Here is a 23,817-nt window from a genome sequence, read left to right on the forward strand (position 1 = left end):
GTGCAGCACCCAGGTCACTTCCAGCTGGGGACATCCAAAATTCCAAAATTCTGAGGGAACAAAACCTTCTTCCTCACCTATTTCCCCTTCCCGTGGAAATTTTCAGTGGATTGAGGGGTTTCTGTCCTGCAGCTTCGCCTGAGTGGGGGCCGCAACCCCTACGAGGGGCGCGTGGAGGTGCTGGCCGAGCGCAACGGGACCCTGAGGTGGGGCACGGTCTGCAGCCACAACTGGGGCACCGTGGAGGCCATGGTGGTGTGCAGGCAGCTGGGGCTGGGCTTCGCCAGCCACGCCTTCCAGGTGAGCCCTCTCCCACCCTAACCCTAAACCTAAACTTAACCACAACCCTAACCCTAACCCTAACCCTAACCCTAACCCTAACCCTAACCCTAACCCTGTCCCACCCTAAACCTAACTCTAAACTTAACCACAACCCTAACCCTAAACTTAACCACAACCCCTAACCCCTAATCCTAACCCAGCCACGCCTTCTAGGTGAGACCTGTCCCACCCTAAACCTAACCCTAAACTTAACCACAACCCTAACCCAGCCATGCCTTCCAGGTGAGCCCTGTCCCATCCTAACCCCAACCCTAAACATAACCCTAAACTTAACCACAACCCCTAACCCTAACCCAGCCACGCCTTCTAGGTGAGACCTGTCCCACCCTAAACCTAACCCTAAACTTAACCACAACCCTAACCCTAATCCAGCCATGCCTTCCAGGTGAGCCCTGTCCCATCCTAACCCTAACCCTAACCCTAACCCTAACCTTAACCCCAAACCTAACCCTAACCCTAACTCTAACTCAAACCTTAACCTTAACCTTAACCTTAACCCTAACCCTAACCTTAACCTTAACCTTAACCTTAACCTTAACCTTAACCTTAACCTTAACCCTAACCCTGACCTTAACCTTAACCTTAACCTTAACCTTAACCTTAACCCTAACCTTAACCTTAACCTTAACCTTAACCTTAACCTTAACCTTAACCTTAACCTTAACCCCAACCCTAACCTTAACCCTCACCCTAACCTTAACCCTAATCCTAACCCTAAACCTTAACCCTAACCCCAAGCCTAACCCTAACCTTAACCCTAACCCAGCCCCTGCCTGGGCCTCACACCTGCATGGCTGGGTTGGGGTGCTGGAGGAGGAGGAGGAGGAAGGGTCATTCCAAAAGGAGCTCCAAGGAAAGACCTTGAGAGTAAAATCTTGTTGTACAACACGTTTACCTCTTGTTTACCTTGAGAGTAAAATCTCCTTGTACAACATCTACGTGGAGGTTGGGATTTGGAGTAGATGGAGCTGTGGAGGATAAAAAGTGAAAGAATTCATCAGGAACTGGAATGATGGGATAAGGGGGAATGGCTTCCTACTGCCAGAGGGCAGGGTTAGATGGAATATTGGGAATAAATTCTGCCCTGGGGCTGTGGTGAGGAATTCCCAGAGGAGCTGTGACTGCGCCAGTCCGGAAAGTGCCCAAGACCAGCTTGGAGCAACCTGGGATAGTGGGAGGTGTCCATACCTGGGTGGGACTGGATGAGTTTTAAGATTTTTAAGGATTTGCTGAAAAACATTCTACTTCCCTGAATTCTCTGTTGTTTTCTCACAGCTCAGGTTTCCTGCCATTCACCAATCCCTGCTTGGGCTGGTGGCTGCATGCAGGTTCTTGTCCCTCCCTGAAATGCAGAGGTCAGGTTCAAACTGGGGTCAGGCCTCCTGAAAAAATGGGATTTTGCCTCTGGGAGTTGCTCCAGTGCAGCTCCATGAATTGTTGGTATTCCCTGCTCCTCTCCTGCCCCAAACCCTCCCTGCTGCTTCTGCCTGGCCAGGAATGACCCCTCAGTCCTGCCCCTCCCTGGGAGTGTCCCAGGCCAGCTTGGAGCACCCAGGGACAGTGGAAGATGTCCCTGCCCATGGCAGGGGTGGAATGGGAGGGGATTTAAGGTCCATATTCCCCTATGGTGAATTGTTCCCCCCCAGGCTTTTCCTGCTCAAACTCAGAGTAGGATTAGATTGGATATTCAGGAGAAATCCTTCCCTGGGAGTCCGGGGAGGGGCTGGAATGGATTCTCTACAGAAGCTGTGGCTGCTCCATCCCTGGAAATGTCCAAGGCCAGGTTGGACAGGGCTTGGAGCAACCTGGGATAGTGGGAGGAGTCCCTGCCTCAGGGTGGGACTGAATGAGTTTTAGGATTTTTAAGGATTTCGTGATAATCCCAAATTATTGGGATTACTAATGCTTCCCTGAGTTCTCTGTTGTTTGCTCACAGCTCAGGTTTCCTGCCATTCACCAATCCCTGCTTGGGCTGGTGGCTGCATGCAGGCTCTTGTCCCTCCCTGAAATGCAGAGGTCAGGTTCAAACCGGGGTCAGGCCTCCTGAAAAAATGGGATTTTGCCCCTGGAGTTGCTCCAGTGCAGCTCCATGAATTGTTGGTATTCCCTGCTCCTCTCCTGCCCCAAACCCTCCCTGCTGCTCCTGCCTGGCCAGGAGTGACCCCTCAGTCCTGCCCCACCCTGGGAGTGTCCCAGGCCAGGCTGGACAGGGTTGGAGTGAGCTGGGCTGGTGGAAAGTGTCCCTGCCCATGGGATGAGCAATCCAAACCATTCCATGGCCTCTGCCACCCCGGGCTCACGGACAGATCCCAGCCTTTCTCCACGGCCAGGGAGGGATCTGCAGGTCCTCAGGGGACACTCAGGGCTGGGACACCCAGCAGGAAGGAGGCTGGAGCTGCCCACGTGCTGCTGGGGCCATTCCCTGCTCCAGCTGCTTCCTCCAGCTGATTTCCCCCCATCCAACCCCGGGAGCTGAGGATCTCCAATCCCTGAGTGTGGCCTTTCCGACTGCCTGCCTCTGTTGACACAGCCCTGGGAGTCCAGCGAGGAAAAGGCATTTTTTCCCTGAGCTGAGGCTGCTGGAATTTGGAACAGAAAAGGCTCTTATGCTGCCCCAGCTCTGGAGCATAAAGCCCCAGTGTGCAGAACAGGGCAGCCCTGTGTGCTCCCAGCCTTCCCAAACAGCCGGGGCAACGGGAGCCGGGGGACACCGGGGGTTTCTGTTCCTGGAAACTGCTCCCAGCTCGGGCACGGACAGATCTCAGAGGACTTTTTTAGATTCTCTCTCCCCTCCCCTTCTCCCACGTTCTGGGATTTGGGAGTTGATGTTGTGTCATTCCCATGAGTTTGGTAAAACTGGGGGATGAGAGGAAGTTTCATCAGGAACCGGAATGGTGGGACAAGGGGGAATGGCTTCCCACTGGCAGACGACTGAGTGAGATGGGATATTGGGAATAAATTCCCCACTGCCAGAGGACAGAGTTAGATGGGATATTGGGAATAAATTCCCCACTGCCAGGGTTAGATGGAATATTGTGAATAAATTCCCCACTGCCAGAGTTAGATGGGATATTGGGAATAAATTCCCCACTGCCAGAGGACAGAGTTAGATGGGATATTGGGAATAAATTCTTCTCTGACAGAGGACAGAGTTAGATGGGATATTGGGAATAAATTCCCCACTGCCAGAGTTAGATGGGATATTGGGAATAAATTCCCCACTGCCAGAGGTCAGACTTAGATGGGATATTGGGAATAAATTCCCCACTGCCAGAGTTAGATGGGATATTGGGAATAAATTCCCCATTGCCAGAGAACAGAGTTAGATGGAATATTGGGAATAAATTCATAAATTCTTCACTGCCAGAGGACAGAGTTAGATGGGATATTGGGAATAAATTGCCCACTGCTAGAGGGCAGAGTGAGATGGGATATTGGGAATGAATTCCCCACTGCCAGAGGTCAGACTTAGATTGGATATTGGGAATAAATTCCCCACTGCCAGAGTTAGATGGAATATTGGGAATAAATTCCCCACTGCCAGAGGACAGAGTTAGATGGGATATCTGGAATAAATTCCCCACTGCCAGAGTTAGATGGAATATTGGGAATAAATTCCCCACTGCCAAAGTTAGATGGAATATTGGGAATAAATTCCCCACTGCCAGAGGACAGAGTTAGATGGGATATCTGGAATAAATTCCCCACTGCCAGAGTTAGATGGAATATTGGGAATAAATTCCTCACTGCCAGAGGACAGAGTTAGATGGGATATTGGGAATAAATTCCCCACTGCCAGAGTTAGATGGAATATTGGGAATAAATTCCCCACTGCCAGAGGACAGAGTTAGATAGAATATTGGGAATAAATTCCCCACTGCCAGAGGACAGAGGTAGATGGGATATCGGGAATAAATTCCCCATTGACAGAGGACAGAGTGAGATGGGATATTGGGAATAAATTGCCCACTGCCAGAGTTAGATGGGATATTGAGAATAAATTCCCCGTTGCCAGAGAACAGAGTTAGATGGAATATTGGGAATAAATTCATAAATTCTTCTCTGACAGAGGACAGAGTTAGATGGGATATTGGGAATAAATTGCCCACTGCTAGAGGGCAGAGTGAGATGGGATATTGGGAATGAATTCTTCACTGGAACAGCGGTGAGGTCCTGGGATGAAATTCCCAGAGAAGTTGTGGCTATTTCTGGATCCCTGGAAGTGCCCAAAACCAGGTTTAAACAACCTGGGATAGTGAGAGGTGTCCCTCTCCATGACATGGAGTGGGACTGGATGGGATTCAAGGTTTTTAAGGGTTTGGTGACAAAATTTCAACTTCCCTGAGTCCCCTGTTCCAGCATCCTTTGATGGATAATGTGGGGTCTTGCCCTGATCTTCCCTGGTGGGACAATCCCCACTTCAGGCAGGTGAATATCCCCCTAAGAGCCACTAACCCCCAAGGAATGTGTGAAACACCATTTCCTGCCATTTTATTTTTGCCCAGGAAACGTGGTACTGGCACGGGGACGTCAGCGCCGACGACGTGGTGATGAGCGGGGTGAAGTGCTCGGGCACGGAGATGTCGCTGTCGCACTGCCGGCACGACGGGGCCCACGTGTCCTGCCCCAGGGGAGGGGGGCGCTTCGGGGCCGGCGTGTCCTGCTCCGAGAGTGAGTGACCCGGGATCTGCCCCCCGGGCCAGGGGGAGTGCAGGGGGAACGGGGGAGCTGGATATGCCAAAACAGCGCGGAATTGTAACTCCCTGAGAGGCTCTGGCTGGGGCTGCCCCGTCCCCGGGAGTGTCCAAGGGCAGCTTGGAGAGAGCTGGGATTGTGGGAGGTGTCCCTGCCTGTGGTGGGGTGGGATGGGATGGGATCTATGGGATGGGATAGGATGGGGCCTATGGGATCTATGGGACCTATGGGATGGGATCCATGGGATGGGATGGGATGGGATTCATGGGATGGGATGGGATGGGATTCATGGGATGGGATGGGATGGGATGGGATGGGATGGGATGGGATGGGATGGGATCCATGGGATGGGATGGGATCCATGGGATGGGATCCATGGGATGGGATGGGATCCATGAGATGGGATCCATGGGATGGGATAGGATCCATGGGATGGGATGGGATGGGATTCATGGGATGGGGTCCATGGGTTGGGATCCATGGGATGAGATCCATGGGATGGGATGGGATCCATGGGATGGGATAGGACCAGTGGGATGGGATGGGACCTATGGGATCTATGGGACCTATGGGATGGGATCCATGGGATGGGATGGGATCCATGGGATGGGGTCCATGGGTTGGGATCTATGGGATGGGATTCATGGGATGGGATAGGATCCATAGGATGGGATCCATGGGATGGGATGGGATCCATGGGATGGGATAGGATCCATAAGATGGGATCCATGGGATGGGATCCATGGGATGGGATGGGATCCATGGGATGGAATGGGATGGGATCCATGGGATGGGATAGGACAGGACGAGACGAGACGGGACAGCACGGCACAGCATGGCATGGCATGGCATTTAAGGTCAACTACTCCCATATGGTTGATAGTTCCACCCCAGGCTTTTCCTACTCAAACTGAAGACTAGGATTAATTTGGATATTCAGGAGAAATTGTTCTTTTTGGGAGTGGTGAGGGAACTTTTGCCTGGCTGGGTGCTGCACTGGGCCCATGGGGACAAGGCCAGGCCTGCAGGAGCTCTGGTGGTGCTGGGATGGAGCTTCCCCCCATAACAGGGGCTGCTCCTCAGGTTCCCCTCTGTGGAGAAGCTTTAAGGCGCTGGTGAAGGAAAGGAGTCGGTTCTGATGGAGGGTTTGGACCCAGAGCTTTATTCTGGCCCACAGGCCTCTGAATGCAGCACCAGCTCCCACAGAACTCCCTGAGCCCGTGGTTGCTGCTCCTTTAACCCCGGGGAGAGGGGCAGGGAAGGGGCAGGGAGCCACCAAGCAGGGACAGGAGGGGAGGGACAAAGGGACAAAGGACACCGGGATGGCCCAATGCCCCCAGGGGTAGAGGGCATCCTTTGGATCTGCCAATTCTGGAATGCCAGGATGGACAGACAGGGAAGGGAAGGGAAGGGAAGGGAAGGGAAGGGAAGGGAAGGGAAGGGAAGGGAAGGGAAGGGAAGGGAAGGGAAGGGAAGGGAAGGGAAGGGAAGGGAAGGGAAGGGAAGGGAAGGGAAGGGAAGGGAAGGGAAGGGAAGGGAAGGGAAGGGAAGGGAAGGGAAGGGAAGGGAAGGGAAGGGAAGGGAAGGGAAGGGAAGGGAAGGGAAGGGAAGGGAGAGGTGATTGAAACACCTGGGAGGAGAGGGAGAGGGACCTGAGGTTCTGGAGTAAACCCTGCAATCACACTGCAACACTTTCGGGGTGATTTTATTTCATTTACCCCGCCCATTCCTCACCGCAGCCGCCCCTGACCTGGTGCTGAACGCGGAGCTGGTGGAGCAGACGGCCTACCTGGAGGACAGGCCCATGTTCCTGCTGCAGTGTGCCCTGGAGGAGAACTGCCTGGCCAGCTCGGCCCACAACACCTCGCTGACCTCGGGCTACCGGCGCCTGCTGCGCTTCAGCTCCCAGATCCACAACAACGGCCAGTCCGACTTCAGGCCCAAGAACGGCCGCCACGCCTGGGTGTGGCACGACTGCCACCGGTGGGTGCCACCCCCGGGGTCCCTGCCACCCCCTGGGGCTCCTGCTGCCACGGGGAAGTCTTGTCCCAGCTTTGTTCCAGTTTTTTCCTGGTTTTGTCCTAGTTTTGTCACAGTTTTTTCCAGCTTTGTCCCGGTTTTGTCACAGTTTTGTCCTGGTTTTGTCCCAGTGTTTTCCCAGCTTTGTCCTGGTTTTATCCCAGTTTCATCCCCGTTTTTCCCAGTTTCATCCCAGTTTTGTCCTGGTTTTGCCCAATTTTGGCCCAATTTTGTCCCGGTTTTATCCCAGTTTCGTCCCAGTTTGGTCCCAGTTTTGTCCCAGTTTCATCCCGGTTTTGTCCCACATTTTTCTCAGTTTCGTCCCAGCTTTGTCCTGGTTTTGTCCCAGTTTTGTCCCAGTTTTGTCCTGTCCTGCTTAAAAACCTTAACCTTAAACCTTAAACCTTAAAAACCTTAAACACCAGAGCGTTAAATCTTAAATCTTAGATTTCTTTATAATCTCCCCAAAGTGCTGAGATGTGCAGGTAGCACTGAAAAATGGAGAACTTGGAGCAATTTTGGACACGGTGGAAGGGAGGTGGGACGGGAAAGGGTGAGGGAGAGGCCAGGAGCCATCTGTGCTCCAAACTGGAACCAGTTGGGATGGACAGGGATGAACTCAATCCCTCTTCAGTCTTTCCAGTCTGTGAGCAGCAGAGTGCAAACAGCCCAGGGAGTGACTCAGGCATAGCTCAGAACCTGACTCAGGCTCGAGAAGCTCAAACTCGCATCAAATTCATTGATTTGAGCCAAATCTGCCTCAAAACACCAGCCCGGCCTTGGCCTTGGGCCTCTGCTCTGCCTCCTGCCCTGGGAGCTCCTGTTTGGATGTGGAAGTAGAATAAAAATGGGAAAGACCCCAAGCAGGGAGTGAAAAATGATTTCATTTTTCATTCTGGCAGATGGCAATTTCTGGATTGTTGGTTTGGTTTTTTTTTTAGTGAGGGGAAACACAGGAAAAATTTCCTCCCCTTCCCCTTTGCTCATGCCCCATCTGTAAATCCGTGAGCAATGGTGGTGATTGGAAGTGTTTCAGCCTTGATTATTTTTACAGCTGGAAAGGAGTGGATTTATGCCCATTTTTCTTCTTTTTTTTTTTTTTTCACTTTTTTTTGTGGTTTTTTCTTTCAGTGCTGGGATAGGCATTCCCAAAGCTGGGATAGCCATTCCCAAAGCTGGGATATCCATTCCCAAAATTGGGATTCCCATTCCCAAAGCTGGGATTCCCATCCCCAAAGCTGGGATTCCCATTCCCAAAGCTGGGATAGGCATTCCCAATGCTGGAATACCCATTCCCAAGTCTGGGATACACAATCCCAAAGCTGGGATAGGCATTCCCAAATTTGAGATAGGTATTCCCAAAGCTGGAATGCACATTCCCAAAGCTGGAATGCACATTCCCAAAGCTGGGATGCCCATTCCCAAAGCTAGGATAAGCATTCCCAAAGCTGGGATAGACATTCCCAAAGCTGGGATAAGCATTCCCAAATTTGAGATAGGCATTCCCAAAGCTGGGACAGACAATCCCACACCTGGGACAGACATTCCCAAAGCTAGGACAGCCATTCCCAAAGTTGGGATAGGCATTTCCAAAGCTGGGATAGACATTCCCAAATTTGAGATAAGCATTCCCAAAGCTGGAATAGGCATTCCCAGTGCTGGGATACACGTTCCCAAAGCTGGAATACCCATTTCCAAAACTGGAATAGGCATTCCCAAAGCTGAGATACACATTCCCCAAGCTGGGACAGACAATCCCACACCTGGGACAGACATTCCCAAAGCTGGGATACCTATTCCCAAAGCTAGGATAGACATTCCCAAAGTTAGAACAGATATTCCCAAAGTTGGGATTCCCATTCCCAAAATTGGGATTCCCAGTCCCAAAGCTGGGATTCCCATTCCCAAAGCTGGGATTCCCATTCCCAAAGCCGGGATTCCCATTCCCAAAGTTGGGATTCCCAGTCCCAAAGTTGGATTCCCATTCCCAAAGCCGGGATTCCCATTCCCAAAGTTGGGATTCCCAGTCCCAAAGTTGGGATTCCCAGTCCCAAAGTTGGGATTCCCAGTCCCAAAATTGGGATTCCCATTCCCAAAGTTGGGATTCCCAGTCCCAAAATTGGGATTCCCATTCCCAAAGCTGGGATTCCCAAAGCTGGGATTCCCATTCCCAAAGTTATGATTCCCATTCCCAAAATTGGGATTCCCAGTCCCAAAATTGGGATTCCCATTCCCAAAGCTGGGATTCCCATTCCCAAAGCTGGGATTCCCAGTCCCAAAATTGGGATTCCCATTCCCAAAGCTGGGATTCCCAGTCCCAAAGTTGGGATTCCCATTCCCAAAGCTGGGGTTCCCAAAGTTGGGATTCCCATTCCCAAAGCTGGGGTTCCCAAAATTGGGATTCCCATTCCCAAAGCTGGGATTCCCATTCCCAAAGCTGGGATTCCCAGTCCCAAAATTGGGATTCCCATTCCCAAAGCTGGGATTCCCAGTCCCAAAGTTGGGATTCCCATTCCCAAAGCTGGGGTTCCCAAAGTTGGGATTCCCATTCCCAAAGCTGGGGTTCCCAAAATTGGGATTCCCATTCCCAAAGCTGGGATTCCCAGTCCCAGAGTTGGGATTCCCATTCCCAAAGTTGGATTCCCAGTCCCAGAGTTGGGATTCCCAGTCCCAAAGCTGGGATTCCCATTCCCAAAGCTGGGATTCCCATTCCCAAAGCTGGGATTCCCAGTCCCAAAATTGGGATTCCCATTCCCAAAGCTGGGATTCCCAGTCCCAAAGCTGGGATTCCCAGTCCCAAAGCTGGGATTCCCAGTCCCAAAGCTGGGGTTCCCAAAGTTGGATTCCCATTCCCAAAGCTGGCGTGGCACAGAGTGGTTTCAGGTCCCACTTCAGTTGCCTCTCCCTGTTCCCTCATTCCCTGGATCTGCTCCCCGTTCCCAGCTGGGCTCCAGCCCAGGCTGTTGCAGCAGCATCACCCGCGCTGCTGTGCCCAGCCCTGAGCTCGTGCTGGGCTAAAGCTCAGCTTGACTCTCTGCTGAGCCAAAAACCCAACGTCACCCACACCCTGCTGGGCCTGGCTTTGCTAATCAGGGCTCCAGACACGGGCTCTGGGCTCTCTCCTGACCTGGAATGCTGGAATGTTCCCCAGGCTGGGCTGACACGTCCCACTTTAAAACCAGGAAGTGTCTCCAGGGTGAAAACCTGTCGGTTTTCGGCTGTTTGAGGGGCCTGGAAAGGCCCGGAGTGGCCTTGGGACAGCTCGCGTATCGAAGGACGAGAAGAGGCTTCAGTTCTTCTTTCTGGTTTTTATGTTTATTAATTGTTTATCTAAAAGATTTTCTCTCGGCCCGACAGAGCTCTGCTCAGCAGCCAGCCATGAGCACACTGTCCCCCCTCCAGGCGGTCACCTATCTTTATACCCATTGTTACGTGTACAATATTTATCATTTTTCCCCAATACCATTTATTCTTATTACCCGGTGCACTTTCAGTAATGACCAATCCCAAAGTGCCACCATCACCACAGAAGATGGAGGAGAAGAAGAAGAAGAAGAAGGACAGGACACGCCCCAATTCCTCCATCTTACTTCTCTAAACCCCCCTGTACAGAAATCCTAAACCCTGTGTTTCACCCTCTAATTAACCAATCCCTTCACCATTCACCCCGGTGAAACCCTCCTGTCCTCATACAGGTGTCGTCTCCTGTGTAGGATCAAAGTGCAGCCACCAGACACTTCTGGAACATTCCAGGACTCCCGAGCCCCCCAAGGGTGGTCTCGGTGGCTCGGCATCTCAGGACTCAGATCCTGAGATCCCACAAAAACCCAGCTCTGAGCAGGGTGAAAGAAGCTGCTCCAGCTGTTGCTTTTTGCTGATGAATTCACATTCTGCTGCTTGAAAAGTTAAATTATAAAAGCAGCCAGGCCTGGGCACAGCCAGCTCTGTGTGGAATATTCCTGGAAAATGATGGGGCTGCTCCAATGGATGATTTTTTGGTGCATTTTTTTGCCCTTCCTGCCGCTATAAAACATTGGCATCCCACAAAAGTTGGAGCAAGGGACTTAATAAATGTCCCAGGCCAGGTGGGACAGGGCTTGGAGCAACCTGGGATGGGGGGAGGCGTCTCTGCCGTGGACAGGGATGGAACAAAATGATCCTTAAATCCCTCCCCATCGAACCAGTCTGGGATTAAATGTAAATACATCCCAGGAGGCAGCAGGAGGGGTGATGGAGCCACACAGGGTCATCCCCAGGGAACATTTCCTGGCTCAAATTTTCCTCCCCACCCAACCAGTCTGGGATTCCATGTAAATAAATCCCAGGAGGAAGCAGGAGGGGGATAGGGATCACACCAGGATCATCCCCAGGGAATATTTCTTGGGAATTTTCCTCCCAACCCAACCAGTCTGGAATTAAATGTAAATAAATCCCAGGAGGCAGCAGGATGGGTGATGGAACCACACAGGATCATCCCCAGGGAATATTTCCTGGCTGGAGTTGTCCCACTCCTGCAGCTCCACTTGGCCCTTCAGCCCTGGGAATTAAAGGGAAATTAATTAGAGGGGTAAATTAATGATCCCTCGGGTTAATTGTCCCTGTCTGTCCCCACAGGCACTACCACAGCATGGAGGTGTTCACCCACTACGACCTCCTGAACCTCAATGGCACCAAGGTGGCCGAGGGACACAAGGCCAGCTTCTGCCTGGAGGACACCGAGTGCGAGGCAGGTCTGTGCCAGGGCCCCGTGTCCCAAAAATCCCGTCCCCTTCCCGAGGAGGTGACAGCTCCTGAGGGGTGAACGTGGCCTGGAGGAGCCAGGAACCAGCCATGGATGGATGGATGGATGGATGATGGATGGATGGATATGGATGGATGGATGGATATGGATGGATGGATGGATGGATGATGGATGGAGGGATGGATGGATGGATGGATGGATGGATGGATGGATGGATGGATGATGGATGGATGGATGATGGATGGATGGATGGATGGATGGATGGATGATGGATGGAGGGATGGATGGATGGATGGATGGATGGATGGATGGATGGATGGATGATGGATGGAGGGATGGATGGATGGATGGATGGATGGATGGATGGATGATGGATGGAGGGATGGATGGATGGATGGATGGATGGATGGATGGATGGATGATGGATGATGATATAGATCAGTGGGATGGATGATGGATGGATGGATGGATGATGGATGGATGGATGGATGGATGGATGGATGATGGATGGATGGATGGATGGATGGATGGATGGATGGATGGATGATGGATGGATGGATGGATATGGATGGATGGATGGAGGGATGATGGATGGATGGATGGATGGATGGATGGATGGATGGATGGATGGATGGATGGATGGATGATGGAATAGATCAATGGGATGGATGGATGGATGGATGGATGGATGGATGGATGGATGGATGGATGTTGCATGGATGGATGATGGAATAGATCAGTGGGATGGATGGATGGATGGATGGATGGATGGATGGATGGATGGATGGATGGATGGATGGATGGATGATGGATGGATATGGATGGATGATGGATGGATGGATGGATGGATGGATGGATGATGGATGGATGGATGGCAGTGGATGGATGATGGATGGATGGATGGATGGATGGATGATGGATGGATGGATGGATGGATGGATGGATGGATGAGGGATGGATGGATGATGGATGATGGATGGATGATGGATGGATGGATGACGGATGGATGATGGATGGATGGATGGATGATGGATGGATGGATGGATGGATGGATGGATGGATGGATGGATGGATGGATGAATGATGGATGGATGGCAGTGGATGGATGATGGATGGATGGCAGTGGATGGATGATGGATGGATGGATGGATGATGGATGATGGATGGATGGATGGATGGATGGATGGATGGATGGATGGATGGATGGATGATGGAATAGATCAATGGGATGGATGGATGGATGATGGATGGATGGATGGATGGATGGATGGATGGATGGATGGATGATGGATGGATGATGGATGAGGGATGGATGGATGGATGATGGATGGATGGATGATGGATGGATGATGGATGGATGATGGATGGATGGATGGATGGATGGATGGATGGATGATGGATGGATGGATGGATGGATGGATGGATGATGGATGGATGGATGATGGATGGATGATGGATGGATGGATGATGGATGGATGGATGGATGGATCAGGGATGGATGGACGGATGGATGGATGGATGGATGGATGATGGATGGATGGATGGATGGATGGATGATGGATGGATGGATGATGGATGGATGGATGGATGGATGATGGATGGATGGATGGATGATGGATGGATGGATGATGGATGGATGGATGGATGGATGATGGATGGATGGATGGATGGATGGATGGATGGATGGATGGATGATGGATGGATATGGATGGATGGATGGATGGATGGATGGATGGATGATGGATGGATGGATGGATGGATGGATGATGGATGGATGGATGATGGATGGATGGATGGATGGATGATGGATGGATGGATGATGGAATAGATCAATGGGATGGATGGATGATGGATGGATGGATGGATGGATGGATGGTGGATGGATGGATGGATGGATGGATGATGGATGGATGGATGATGGATGGATGGATGGATGGATGATGGATGGATGGATGGATGATGGATGGATGGATGATGGATGGATGGATGGATGGATGATGGATGGATGGATGGATGGATGGATGGATGGATGGATGGATGGATGATGGATGGATGGTGGATGGATGGATGGATGGATGGATGATGGATGGATGGATGATGGATGGATGGATGGATGGATGATGGATGGATGGATGGATGGATGGATGATGGATGGATGGATGGATGGATGGATGGATGATGGATGGATGGATGGATGGATGGATGGATGGATGGATGGATGATGGATGGATATGGATGGATGGATGGATGGATGGATGGATGGATGGATGGATGGATGATGGATGGATGGATGGATGGATGGATGATGGATGGATGGATGATGGATGGATGGATGGATGGATGATGGATGGATGGATGATGGAATAGATCAATGGGATGGATGGATGATGGATGGATGGATGGATGGATGGATGATGGATGGATGGATATGGATGGATGATGCATGGATGGATGGATGATGGATGGATGGATGATGGATGGATGGATATGGATGGATGATGCATGGATGGATGGATGATGGATGGATGGATGATGGATGGATGGATATGGATGGATGGATGGATGGATGGATGGATGGATGGATGGATGGATGATGGATGGATGGGAACCCCCAGGTCCCCCATTCTCTTTCCCACCCTCAGCTCCCTCTGTCCCAACTCTGAGCTGCCCCACAACCCCAAATTGTGCATTTTCTGCCTCACCCAGTGAGGAATTCCAAAAGAAGCCTCCAGCTGCTGATAGGTGGCAGCTCCTTAAATCTCCCCCAAACCACCACCCCTGGAGTTCATCCCTGTCCATGGCGAACGAGCAGGAATTTTCTGGGAATTCTGCTGCGGATTTAACACTTTTTGTTTAACTCTCCTGCCGCAGACGTGCAGAAGCAGTACGAGTGTGCCAACTTTGGGGAGCAGGGCATCACCGTGGGCTGCTGGGACGTTTATCGGCACGACATCGACTGCCAGTGGATCGACATCACCGACGTTCCCCCCGGGGATTACCTGTTCCAGGTGGGACAGACGCACCTGGGACACCCCCACTGCTTCTATCCCACCAATCACATCCAGAATTCACCAAATTTGTTCGTTTGACACCTCCAGCTTCTGTTTATAAAGGGATTCTATTCCCAGATGCCTTAAATATAAAGGATTATCCAGAAGGATAATCAACACATGATCCCAAGGGAAAAATCAGGGCCCAGTTAGAAGATTAAAGTCTTAAAAAAATCCAAGTCCAGCTAATCCTGGATAGGCTCAGCCCAGCTGATGTTGCTGACAGTGCTGTGACACCCCCAAAGCACAGCACCCCTCTTTGGAGCTGGTTGTAAGCAGCATTCCCTGAATTTTGGGATTCCCAGGTGCAGATTTGGGGGTTTTTGCAGGAATTCAGGCCAGGCCCATGGTGGGGGGGAATAGTCTGGGTCTAAAAACAACCCCTGGCACTGGGGAGGAGGGAAAGGAGAGGAATTGTTTCTGTTTGTGCTGTGTGAAGTGGAAAATGGGGTTTGGAGGGACATTTGGGGCTCAGGGGAATTAGAGATGGAGCAGCTCAGCCGGGAGGAAAGGCTGAGGGAGCTGGGAATGTTCCCCTGGAGAAGGGAGGGATCCAGGAGAGCTCAGAGCCCCTTCCAGGGCCTGAAGGGGCTCCAGGAGAGGGGCTGGGGACAAGCATGGAGGGACAGGACACAGGGAATGGCTTCAAACTGGGAAAAGTGAGATTGGGGTGGGATTTTGGGAAGGAATGAGCGTGGGGAGGGGCTGGGATGGAATTTCAGAGGAGCTGTAGCTGCTCCATCCCTGGAAGTGCCCAAGGGAGAAGAGAAAGCTCCAGAGAGAGCTCAGAGCCCCTCACAGGCCCTGAAGGGGCTCCAGGAGAGCTGGAGAGGGACTGGGGACAAGGATGGAGGGACAGGACACAGGGAATGGCTTCAAACTGGGAAAAGTGAGATTGGAGTGGGATTTTGGGAAGGAATGAGCGTGGGAAGGGGCTGGGATGGAATTCCAGAGGAGCTGTGGCTGCTCCTGGATCCCTGAAGTGCCCAAGGTGAGTTTGGAGCAGCCTGAGGCACTGGGAGGTGTCCCTGCCATGGCAGGGGTGGCTCTGGGTGGGATTTGAATCCCTTCCAACCCAAACCATTCCCTGATTTATTCACACCCGGGAGCTGAGTTTGCACAGACAGGACTTGGGAACTCTTCACCCACCCACCGGGTGAGCAGATTCTCACCTGGAAATGGAACCAGAAATGCTGGAATTCTGCCAGGGAATGGCTCCCACTGCCAAGGGCAGGGATGGATGGGATTTTGGGATGGAATTCTCAGAGGGCAGGGATGGATGGGATTTTGGGATGGCATTCCCAGAGGGCAGGGATGGATGGGATTTTGGGATGGCATTCCCAGAGGGCAGGGATGGATGGGATTTTGGGATGGCATTCCCAGAGGGCAGGGATGGATGGGATTTTGGGATGGAATTGTCAGAGGGCAGGGATGGATGGGATTTTGGGATGGAATTGTCAGAGGGCAGGGATGGATGGGATTTTGGGATGGCATTCCCAGAGGGCAGGGATGGATGGGATTTTGGGATGGAATTCCCAGAGGGCAGGGATGGATGGGATTTTGGGATGGCATTCTCAGAGGGCAGGGATGGATGGGATTTTGGGATGGAATTCTCAGAGGGCAGGGATGGATGGGATTTTGGGATGGCATTCCCAGAGGGCAGGGATAGATGGGATTTTGGGATGGCATTCTCAGAGGGCAGGGATGGATGGGATTTTGGGATGGCATTCTCAGAGGGCAGGGATGGATGGGATTTTGGGATGGCATTCCCAGAGGGCAGGGATAGATGGGATTTTGGGATGGCATTCCCAGGGAGCTGTGGCTGCCCCTGGATCCCTGAAGTGCCCAAGGCCAGCTTGGAGCCCCCTGGCACACTGGGAGGTGTCCCTGCCCTGCCAGGGGTGGCTCTGGATGGGGTTTCAGGTCCCTTCCCACCCCAACCATCCCAGGATTCCCTGGCTCAGCCTTTATTCCCTGACCTGCCTTTATTCGACTCATTTCTCTCCCTTTACAAAACAAATCGCATTTCCATTTTTTGCTAAAAAATACTGTAAAAAAACCAACTGATCCTGCCAAATCCCCCTTTAACAACCCCACCCCTGTCCCTGCACCCCTCCCAGGTGGTGATCAACCCCAACTACGAGGTGGCAGAGTCGGATTATTCCAACAACGTGATGAAATGCCGGAGCCGCTACGACGGGCAGCGCATCTGGATGTACAACTGCCACATAGGTGAGGGCTGGGATCCCCTGCAATGCTCCAAGGATTCCTCCCAGACAGGGAATTTCATGTTTTACCCTCCTTGGAAAGCCCTGGTGCAATCCCAGTGTCCTGGGAAATTCCTTCTTCCCAAAATTAAATTATTTTGCCAAGTTAGGATCTCATCGGAATCACAAATATTCTCTTGGAAAGCAAACAAAACAGTGGGAAAGAGAATTCCTGCTGTAGCAGGCAGGAATTAAAATGTCCCTGGAATGTCAGGGAAATCTCTGTTTTCTTGGAAAAAAAAATAATTTTTATCATTTAGTATTTTTCTTTTTAGTCCTGGAAATATCAAAGCCAAACTGATTTAAATTTGGCTTATTCCATTGTCAAAACCATGGAAAATGGAATCAACCTGGGGGCTTTTCAGGACTGTTTTTACCACAAAAAAATGAATTAACACAACTCCCAGCTCCAAATAAAACCAGCTTTGAAAATTCCCTTCTTCAAGGAATGTTTTTCCTGGGAAAAAAAAAAAAAAATCCAGATTTTTCTCATTATTTTGTTGGGATTTTAGCAGAAAATTCTGGTCTTGTGTGTCACATTTCAGGCTGTGACCTAGTTCAGCAAAGTGAAGCCCATTCCAGCAGTTTGGGCTCTGCAGCTCAGCTGGGAGATAGTTCTGGTTAAAAATAACGGTTTTAACTTTCACTTTGTCCTAATTTGAGTGAAATTAGGTGGGAAATTTTGGTTCTGGTTCAGAGCAGAGCCCTCTCACCCTCACAGGCCTTGTTGGGCCTCACTTTATTTTCTAAGCACCAAACCAGTGAAATTTGGGTAATTCAGTGTTGCAAATCCATATCCAGCCCTCCTGGGACTCCTGGCTGTGCCAGTTAGGGCAAGATTTAATTAAAACTTCGTTTAATTAACCCCAAACCTTTAAGCCCTTCATTTCCAGGGCACTGATTCCACCCAATCCTGATGTTCCCAAGTGTTTATCCTGTGCTCTCCCGGTGTTCCCAAGGGTTTTTCCCTCCCCTGGTGATCCCAGGTGTTTTTCCCATCCTCTCCCCATGTTCCCAGGTGTTTCTCCCTCTCCTGCTGACCCTCTGCTCTCCTGGTGATCCCAAGGTTTTTCCCCATGTTCTCCTAGTATTCCCAAGGGTTTTATCCATATTCCAGAGTGGTTTTCCCATCCTCTCCCAGTGATCCTGTGTTTTTCCCTCTCCTAGTGTTCCCAAGGGTCTTCCCCATACTCTCAAGCGGTTTTCTCATCCTCTCCCAGTATTCCCAGGAATTTTTCCCTCTCCTGGGGTTTTCCCTGTGCTCTCCCAGTGATCCTGAGTGTTTTTCCCATTATCTCCTGGTGCTTTTCCCTGCTCCTGCTCACCCCCTGCTCTCCTGGTGATCCCAATGATTTTCCCTGTGCTCTCCTGGTGATCCCAAGCGTTTTTCCCATCCTCTCCCAGTATTCCCAGGAGTTTTTCCCTCTCCTGCTGAACTCCTGCTCTCCCAAGGGTTTTCTCCTTTCCCCATGTTCCCAAGTGTTTTTCCTGTGCTCTCCCAGTGTTCCCAATGGTTTTCCCACTATTCCCAGGTGTTTTTCCCTCTCCCCTGGTGATCCCAAGGGTTATTCCCACCTCTCCCAGTGATCCCAAGGGTTTTCCCCATTCTCTCCCATTCCCAGTGGTCTTCCCAGTATTCCCAGTTGTTCTTCCCTCTCCCACTGTTCCCAAGGGTTTTCCCTGTGCTCTCCCACTATTCCCAGGTGTTTTTCCTGCTCACACCCTGCTCTCCCAGTGTTCCCAAGGGTTATTCCCATCCTCTCCCAGTATTCCCAGGTGTTTCTCCCTCTCCTGCTGACCCCCTGCTCTCCTGGTGATCCCAAGGTTTTTCCCCATGTTCTCCCAGTATTCCCAGGTGTTTTCCCTCTCCTGGTGGTCCCAAGGGTTGTTCCCATGCTCTGCCAGTGTTCCCAGGTGTTTTTCCCATTCTCTCCCATTCCCAATGGTTTTCCCAGTATTCCCAGATGTTATTCCCTCTCCTGCTCACTCCCGGCTCTCTTGGTGATCCCAAGGGTTATTCCCATGTTCTCTCCATGTTCCCAAGGTTTCCCTCTCCCAGCATTCCCAGGTGTTATTCCCACCCTCTCCCAGTACTCCCAGCTGTTTATCCCATCCTCTCCCAGTATTCCCAGGTGTTCCCCCTTTCCTGCTGACCCCCTGCTCTCCCAGTGTTCCCAGCGGTTTTTCCCTCTCCCAGCTGTTTTTCCCACCCTCTCCCAGTACTCCCAGCTGTTTATCCCAGGATTCCCAGCTGTTTTTCCCATGCTCTCCCAGTACTCCCAGCTGTTTTCCCCTCTCCCAGCTGTTTTTCCCATGCTCTCCCAGCGTTCCCAGCTGTTTTTCCCTCTCCCAGCTGTTTTTCCCACCCTCTCCCAATATTCCCAGCTGTTTTTCCCACCCTCTCCCAGTGTTCCCAGGTGTTATTCCCACCCTCTCCCAGCGTTCCCAGCTGTTTATCCCAACCTCTCCCAGTACTCCCAGCTGTTTTTCCCACCCTCTCCCAATATTGCCAGCTGTTTATCCCACCCTCTCCCAGCGTTCCCAGGTGTTATTCCCATGCTCTCCCAGTACTCCCAGCTGTTTATCCCACCCTCTCCCAGTACTCCCAGCTGTTTTTCCCTCTCCCAGCATTTCCCAGCTGTTTTTCCCTCTCCCAGCTGTTTTTCCCACCGTCTCCCAATATTCCCAGCTGTTTTCCCACCCTCTCCCAGCGTTCCCAGCTGTTTTTCCCTCCCCCAGCATTTCCCAGCAGTTTTTCCCACCCTCTCCCAGCATTCCCAGCCGTTTCCCCTGTCCCGCTCACCCCCTGCTCTCCCCGTTCCCTCTGCAGGCGGCTCCTTCAGCGAGGAGACGGAGCAGAAGTTGGAGCACTGGCGGGGACTCACAAACAACAACGTCTCTGCCCGGTAGGGTCGCACCGAGCCCGGACTCTGCTCCAGCCCTGCCCAACCGCGGCCCTCGGGAACCGGAGCCGCCACCAAACCAAACTCTGCGTTCCGGCAGCCTCTGCCTCCATCCGGGCGCTTCCAGCTCCCCCCAGCTCCAGCTCCGCCCCATCCCAAAGGTTCCTCCTGCATCCCGCGGCACTCGGGTTGGGCGCCAGACACCCCAAAAATGCCCCCATCCATCCCTCATTTCAGACACCCCAAAAGTGCCTCCATCCCTCCCTCATTTCAGACACCCCAAAAATGCCCCAATCCATCCCCCATTTCTGACACCCCAAAAGTGCCTCCATCCATCCATCCATCATTTCAGACACCCCAAAAGTGCCTCCATCCATCCCTCATTTCAGACACCCCAAAAGTGCCTCCATCCATCATTTCTGACACCCCAAAAGTGCCACCATCCCTCATTTCAGACACCCCAAAAGTGCCCTCATCCCTCATTTCAGACACCCCAAAAATGCCTCCATCCATCCCTCATTTCAGACACCCCAAAAGTGCCCCCATCCCTCATTTCAGACACCCCAAAAGTGCCCTCATCCCTCATTTCAGACACCCCAAAAGTGCCCTCATCCATCCCTCATTTCAGACACCCCAAAAGTGCCCCCATCCATCCCTCATTTCTGACACCCCAAAAATGCCTCCACCCATCCATCACTTCAGACACCCCAAAAGTGCCCTCATCCCTCATTTCAGATACCCCAAAAGTGCCCCCATCCATCCCTCATTTCAGACACCCCAAAAGTGCCCCCATCCCTCATTTCAGATACCCCAAAAGTGCCCCCATCCATCCCTCATTTCAGATACCCCAAAAGTGCCCCCATCCATCCCTCATTTCAGACACCCCAAAAGTGCCCCCATCCATCATTTCAGACACCCCAAAAGTGCCTCCATCCATCCATCAGACACCCCAAAAGTGCCCCCATCCATCCCTCATTTCAGACACCCCAAAAGTGCCTCCATCCATCATTTCCGACACCCCAAAAGTGCCCTCATCCATCCATCCCTCATTTCAGACACCCCAAAATTCCTCCATCCATCCCTCATTTCAGACACCCCAAAAGTGCCCTCATCCATCCCTCATTTCAGACACCCCAAAAGTGCCCTCATCCATCATTTCTGACACCCCAAAAGTGCCCCCATCCATCCCTCATTTCAGACACCCCAAAAGTGCCCCCATCCATCCCTCATTTCAGACACCCCAAAAATGCCCTCATCCATCCCTCATTGCAGACACCCCAAAAGTGCCTCCATCCCTCATTTCAGACACCCCAAAAGTGCCTCCATCCCTCATTTCAGACACCCCAAAAGTGCCTCCATCCCTCATTTCAGACACCCCAAAAGTGCCCCCATCCATCATTTCAGACACCCCAAAATTGCCTCCATCCCTCATTTCTGACACCCCAAAATGCCTCCATCCATCCCTCATTTCAGACACCCCAAAAGTGCTTCCATCCATCCCTCATTTCAGACACCCCAAAAGTGCCTCCATCCATCCCTCATTTCAGACACCCCAAAAGTGCCTCCATCATATCAGACACCCCAAAAGTGCCTCCATCCATCCCTCATATCAGACACCCCAAAAGTGCCCCCATCCATCCCTCATTTCAGACACCCCAAAAATGCCCTGATCCATCATTTCAGACACCCCAAAAGTGCCCCCATCCCTCATTTCAGACACCCCAAAAGTGCCCTCATCCATCATTTCAGACACCCCAAAAGTGCCCCCATCCCTCCATCATTTCAGACACCCCAAAAGTGCCCTCATCCCTCATTTCAGACACCCCAAAAGTGCCCCCATCCATCATTTCAGACACCCCAAAAGTTCCCTCATCCATCATTTCTGACACCCCAAAAGTGCCTCCATCCATCCCTCATTTCAGACACCCCAAAAGTGCCCCCATCCATCATTTCTGACACCCCAAAAGTGCCCTCATCCATCATTTCAGACACCCCAAAAGTGCCCCCATCCCTCATTTCCGAGGCGTTTTTTGGGAATTTTCAGCTCTTTTCCCGCTCCCGTCTGTGCCGCTGCTTCCCGCGCTCCTCAGCACCGACCCCAGCTCGGCAAGGAAAGGAAAAATTAAAGGAAAAAACAAAAAAAAAAAAACAACAAAAAAAAAACCAGGAAAAAAGGAGCAGCTCTGTGTGAGCAGAACAGTGAAAAGCTGAATTTAATACTGCAGTGAAAACGCTCGGATCCAACAACGGCCGCGCTCCGGAGGGGAGCAAACGCAGAACCGGGAATTGCACAGGGAATTTCAATTTGCCGTGGAATCTCATATGGAATTGCACAGGGAATTTCAATTTCATGAGAAATCTCACAAGGAACTTCAATTTCACGGGAATTTCAATTTTATAAGGAATCTCACTGGGAATTTCAAATTCACAGGGAATTGAATATGAAATTTCACATGGAATTTTAATTTCATATGGAATTTTAATTTCACAGGGAATTTCAATTTCATAAGAAATCTCACAAGGAACTTCAATTTCCCAGGGAATTTCATATGGAATTTCACATGGAATTTCAGTTGCACAGGGAATCTCATATGGAATTTCACAGGGAATTTCAATTTTGTAAGGAATCTCACTGGGAATTTCAAATTCACAGGGAACTCAATATGGAATTTCACATGGAATTTTAATTTCCCAGGGAATTTCATATGGAATTTCATATGGAATTTCAATTGCACAGGGAATCTCATATGGAATTTCAATTTTGTAAGGAATCTCACTGGGAATTTCAATTGCACAGGGAACTGAATATGGAATTTCACATGGAATTTTAATTTCACAGGGAATTTCAATTTCATATGGAATTTCAATTTCCCAGGGAATTTCATATATGGAATTGCACAGGGAATTTCAATTTTATAAGGAATCTCACTAGGAATTTCAATTTCACAGGGAATTGAATATGGAATTTCACATGAAATTTTAATTTCACAGGGAATTTCAATTTCATATGGAATTTCAATTGCACAGGGAATTTCATATGGAATTTCACAGGGAATTTCAATTTTATAAGGAATCTCACTGGGAATTTCAATTTCACAGGGAACTGAATATGGAATTTCACATGGAATTTTAATTTCACAGGGAATTTCAATTTCACATGGAATTTCAATTTCACATGGAATTCCATATGGAATTGCACAGGGAATTTCAATTTTATGAGGAATCTCACTGGGAATTTCAATTTCCCAGGGAATTGAATATGGAATTTCAATTTCACAGGGAATTTCAATTTCATATGGAATTTCAATTTCACAGGGAATTTCATATGGAATTTCACATGGAATTTTAATTTCACGGGGAATTTCAATTTCATATGGAATTTCAATTTTATAAGGAATCTCACTAGGAATTTCAATTTCACAGGGAATTGAATATGGAATTTCACATGGAATTTCAATTTCCCAGGGAATTTCATATGGAATTTCACATGGAATTTCACAGGGAATTTCAATTTTATAAGGAATTTCACATGGAATTTCATATGGAATTTCAAGAGAATTTCAATTTCACAAGGAATTTCATATGGAATTTCAGAGAGAATTTCAATTTCCCATGGAATTTCAATTTCCCAAGGAATCTCCCAGGGAATCAAAGCTCCCTGAAGCGACCCAGCACTCCTGACTGGATATTCCATATTTTTTTTTTTTCCCAAGGATGAATTATCCTTGTGCACCTCACCAGAGGGAATTTCTGCCTCTCCTCTGTTTGTCTGAGGACACACTTGGCTACAGAGCTCCAAT

General features: G+C 50.5%; 1 protein-coding gene across 6 annotated transcripts in view; it reads left to right on the plus strand.

Moving 5' to 3' along the window:
• Positions 1-21,580, plus strand: part of LOXL2 (lysyl oxidase like 2) — an 84,554-nt gene extending 62,974 nt beyond the window's left edge. For all 6 annotated transcript variants that reach the window (XM_074558998.1, XM_074558999.1, XM_074559001.1 and 3 more), the window contains 7 exons: positions 133-300; positions 4,848-5,013; positions 6,777-7,020; positions 11,671-11,786; positions 14,669-14,805; positions 16,968-17,079; positions 19,945-21,580. In XM_074558998.1, coding sequence (XP_074415099.1) covers positions 133-300; positions 4,848-5,013; positions 6,777-7,020; positions 11,671-11,786; positions 14,669-14,805; positions 16,968-17,079; positions 19,945-20,024 — 1,023 coding nt within the window. In that variant the 3' untranslated portion in view covers positions 20,025-21,580. The remainder of the gene's footprint in view (positions 1-132; positions 301-4,847; positions 5,014-6,776; positions 7,021-11,670; positions 11,787-14,668; positions 14,806-16,967; positions 17,080-19,944) is intronic.
• The last annotated feature ends 2,237 nt before the right edge of the window (positions 21,581-23,817 follow it).

Source organism: Zonotrichia albicollis, chromosome 26 (assembly GCF_047830755.1).
Source record: "Zonotrichia albicollis isolate bZonAlb1 chromosome 26, bZonAlb1.hap1, whole genome shotgun sequence".
NCBI lineage: Eukaryota > Metazoa > Chordata > Aves > Passeriformes > Passerellidae > Zonotrichia > Zonotrichia albicollis.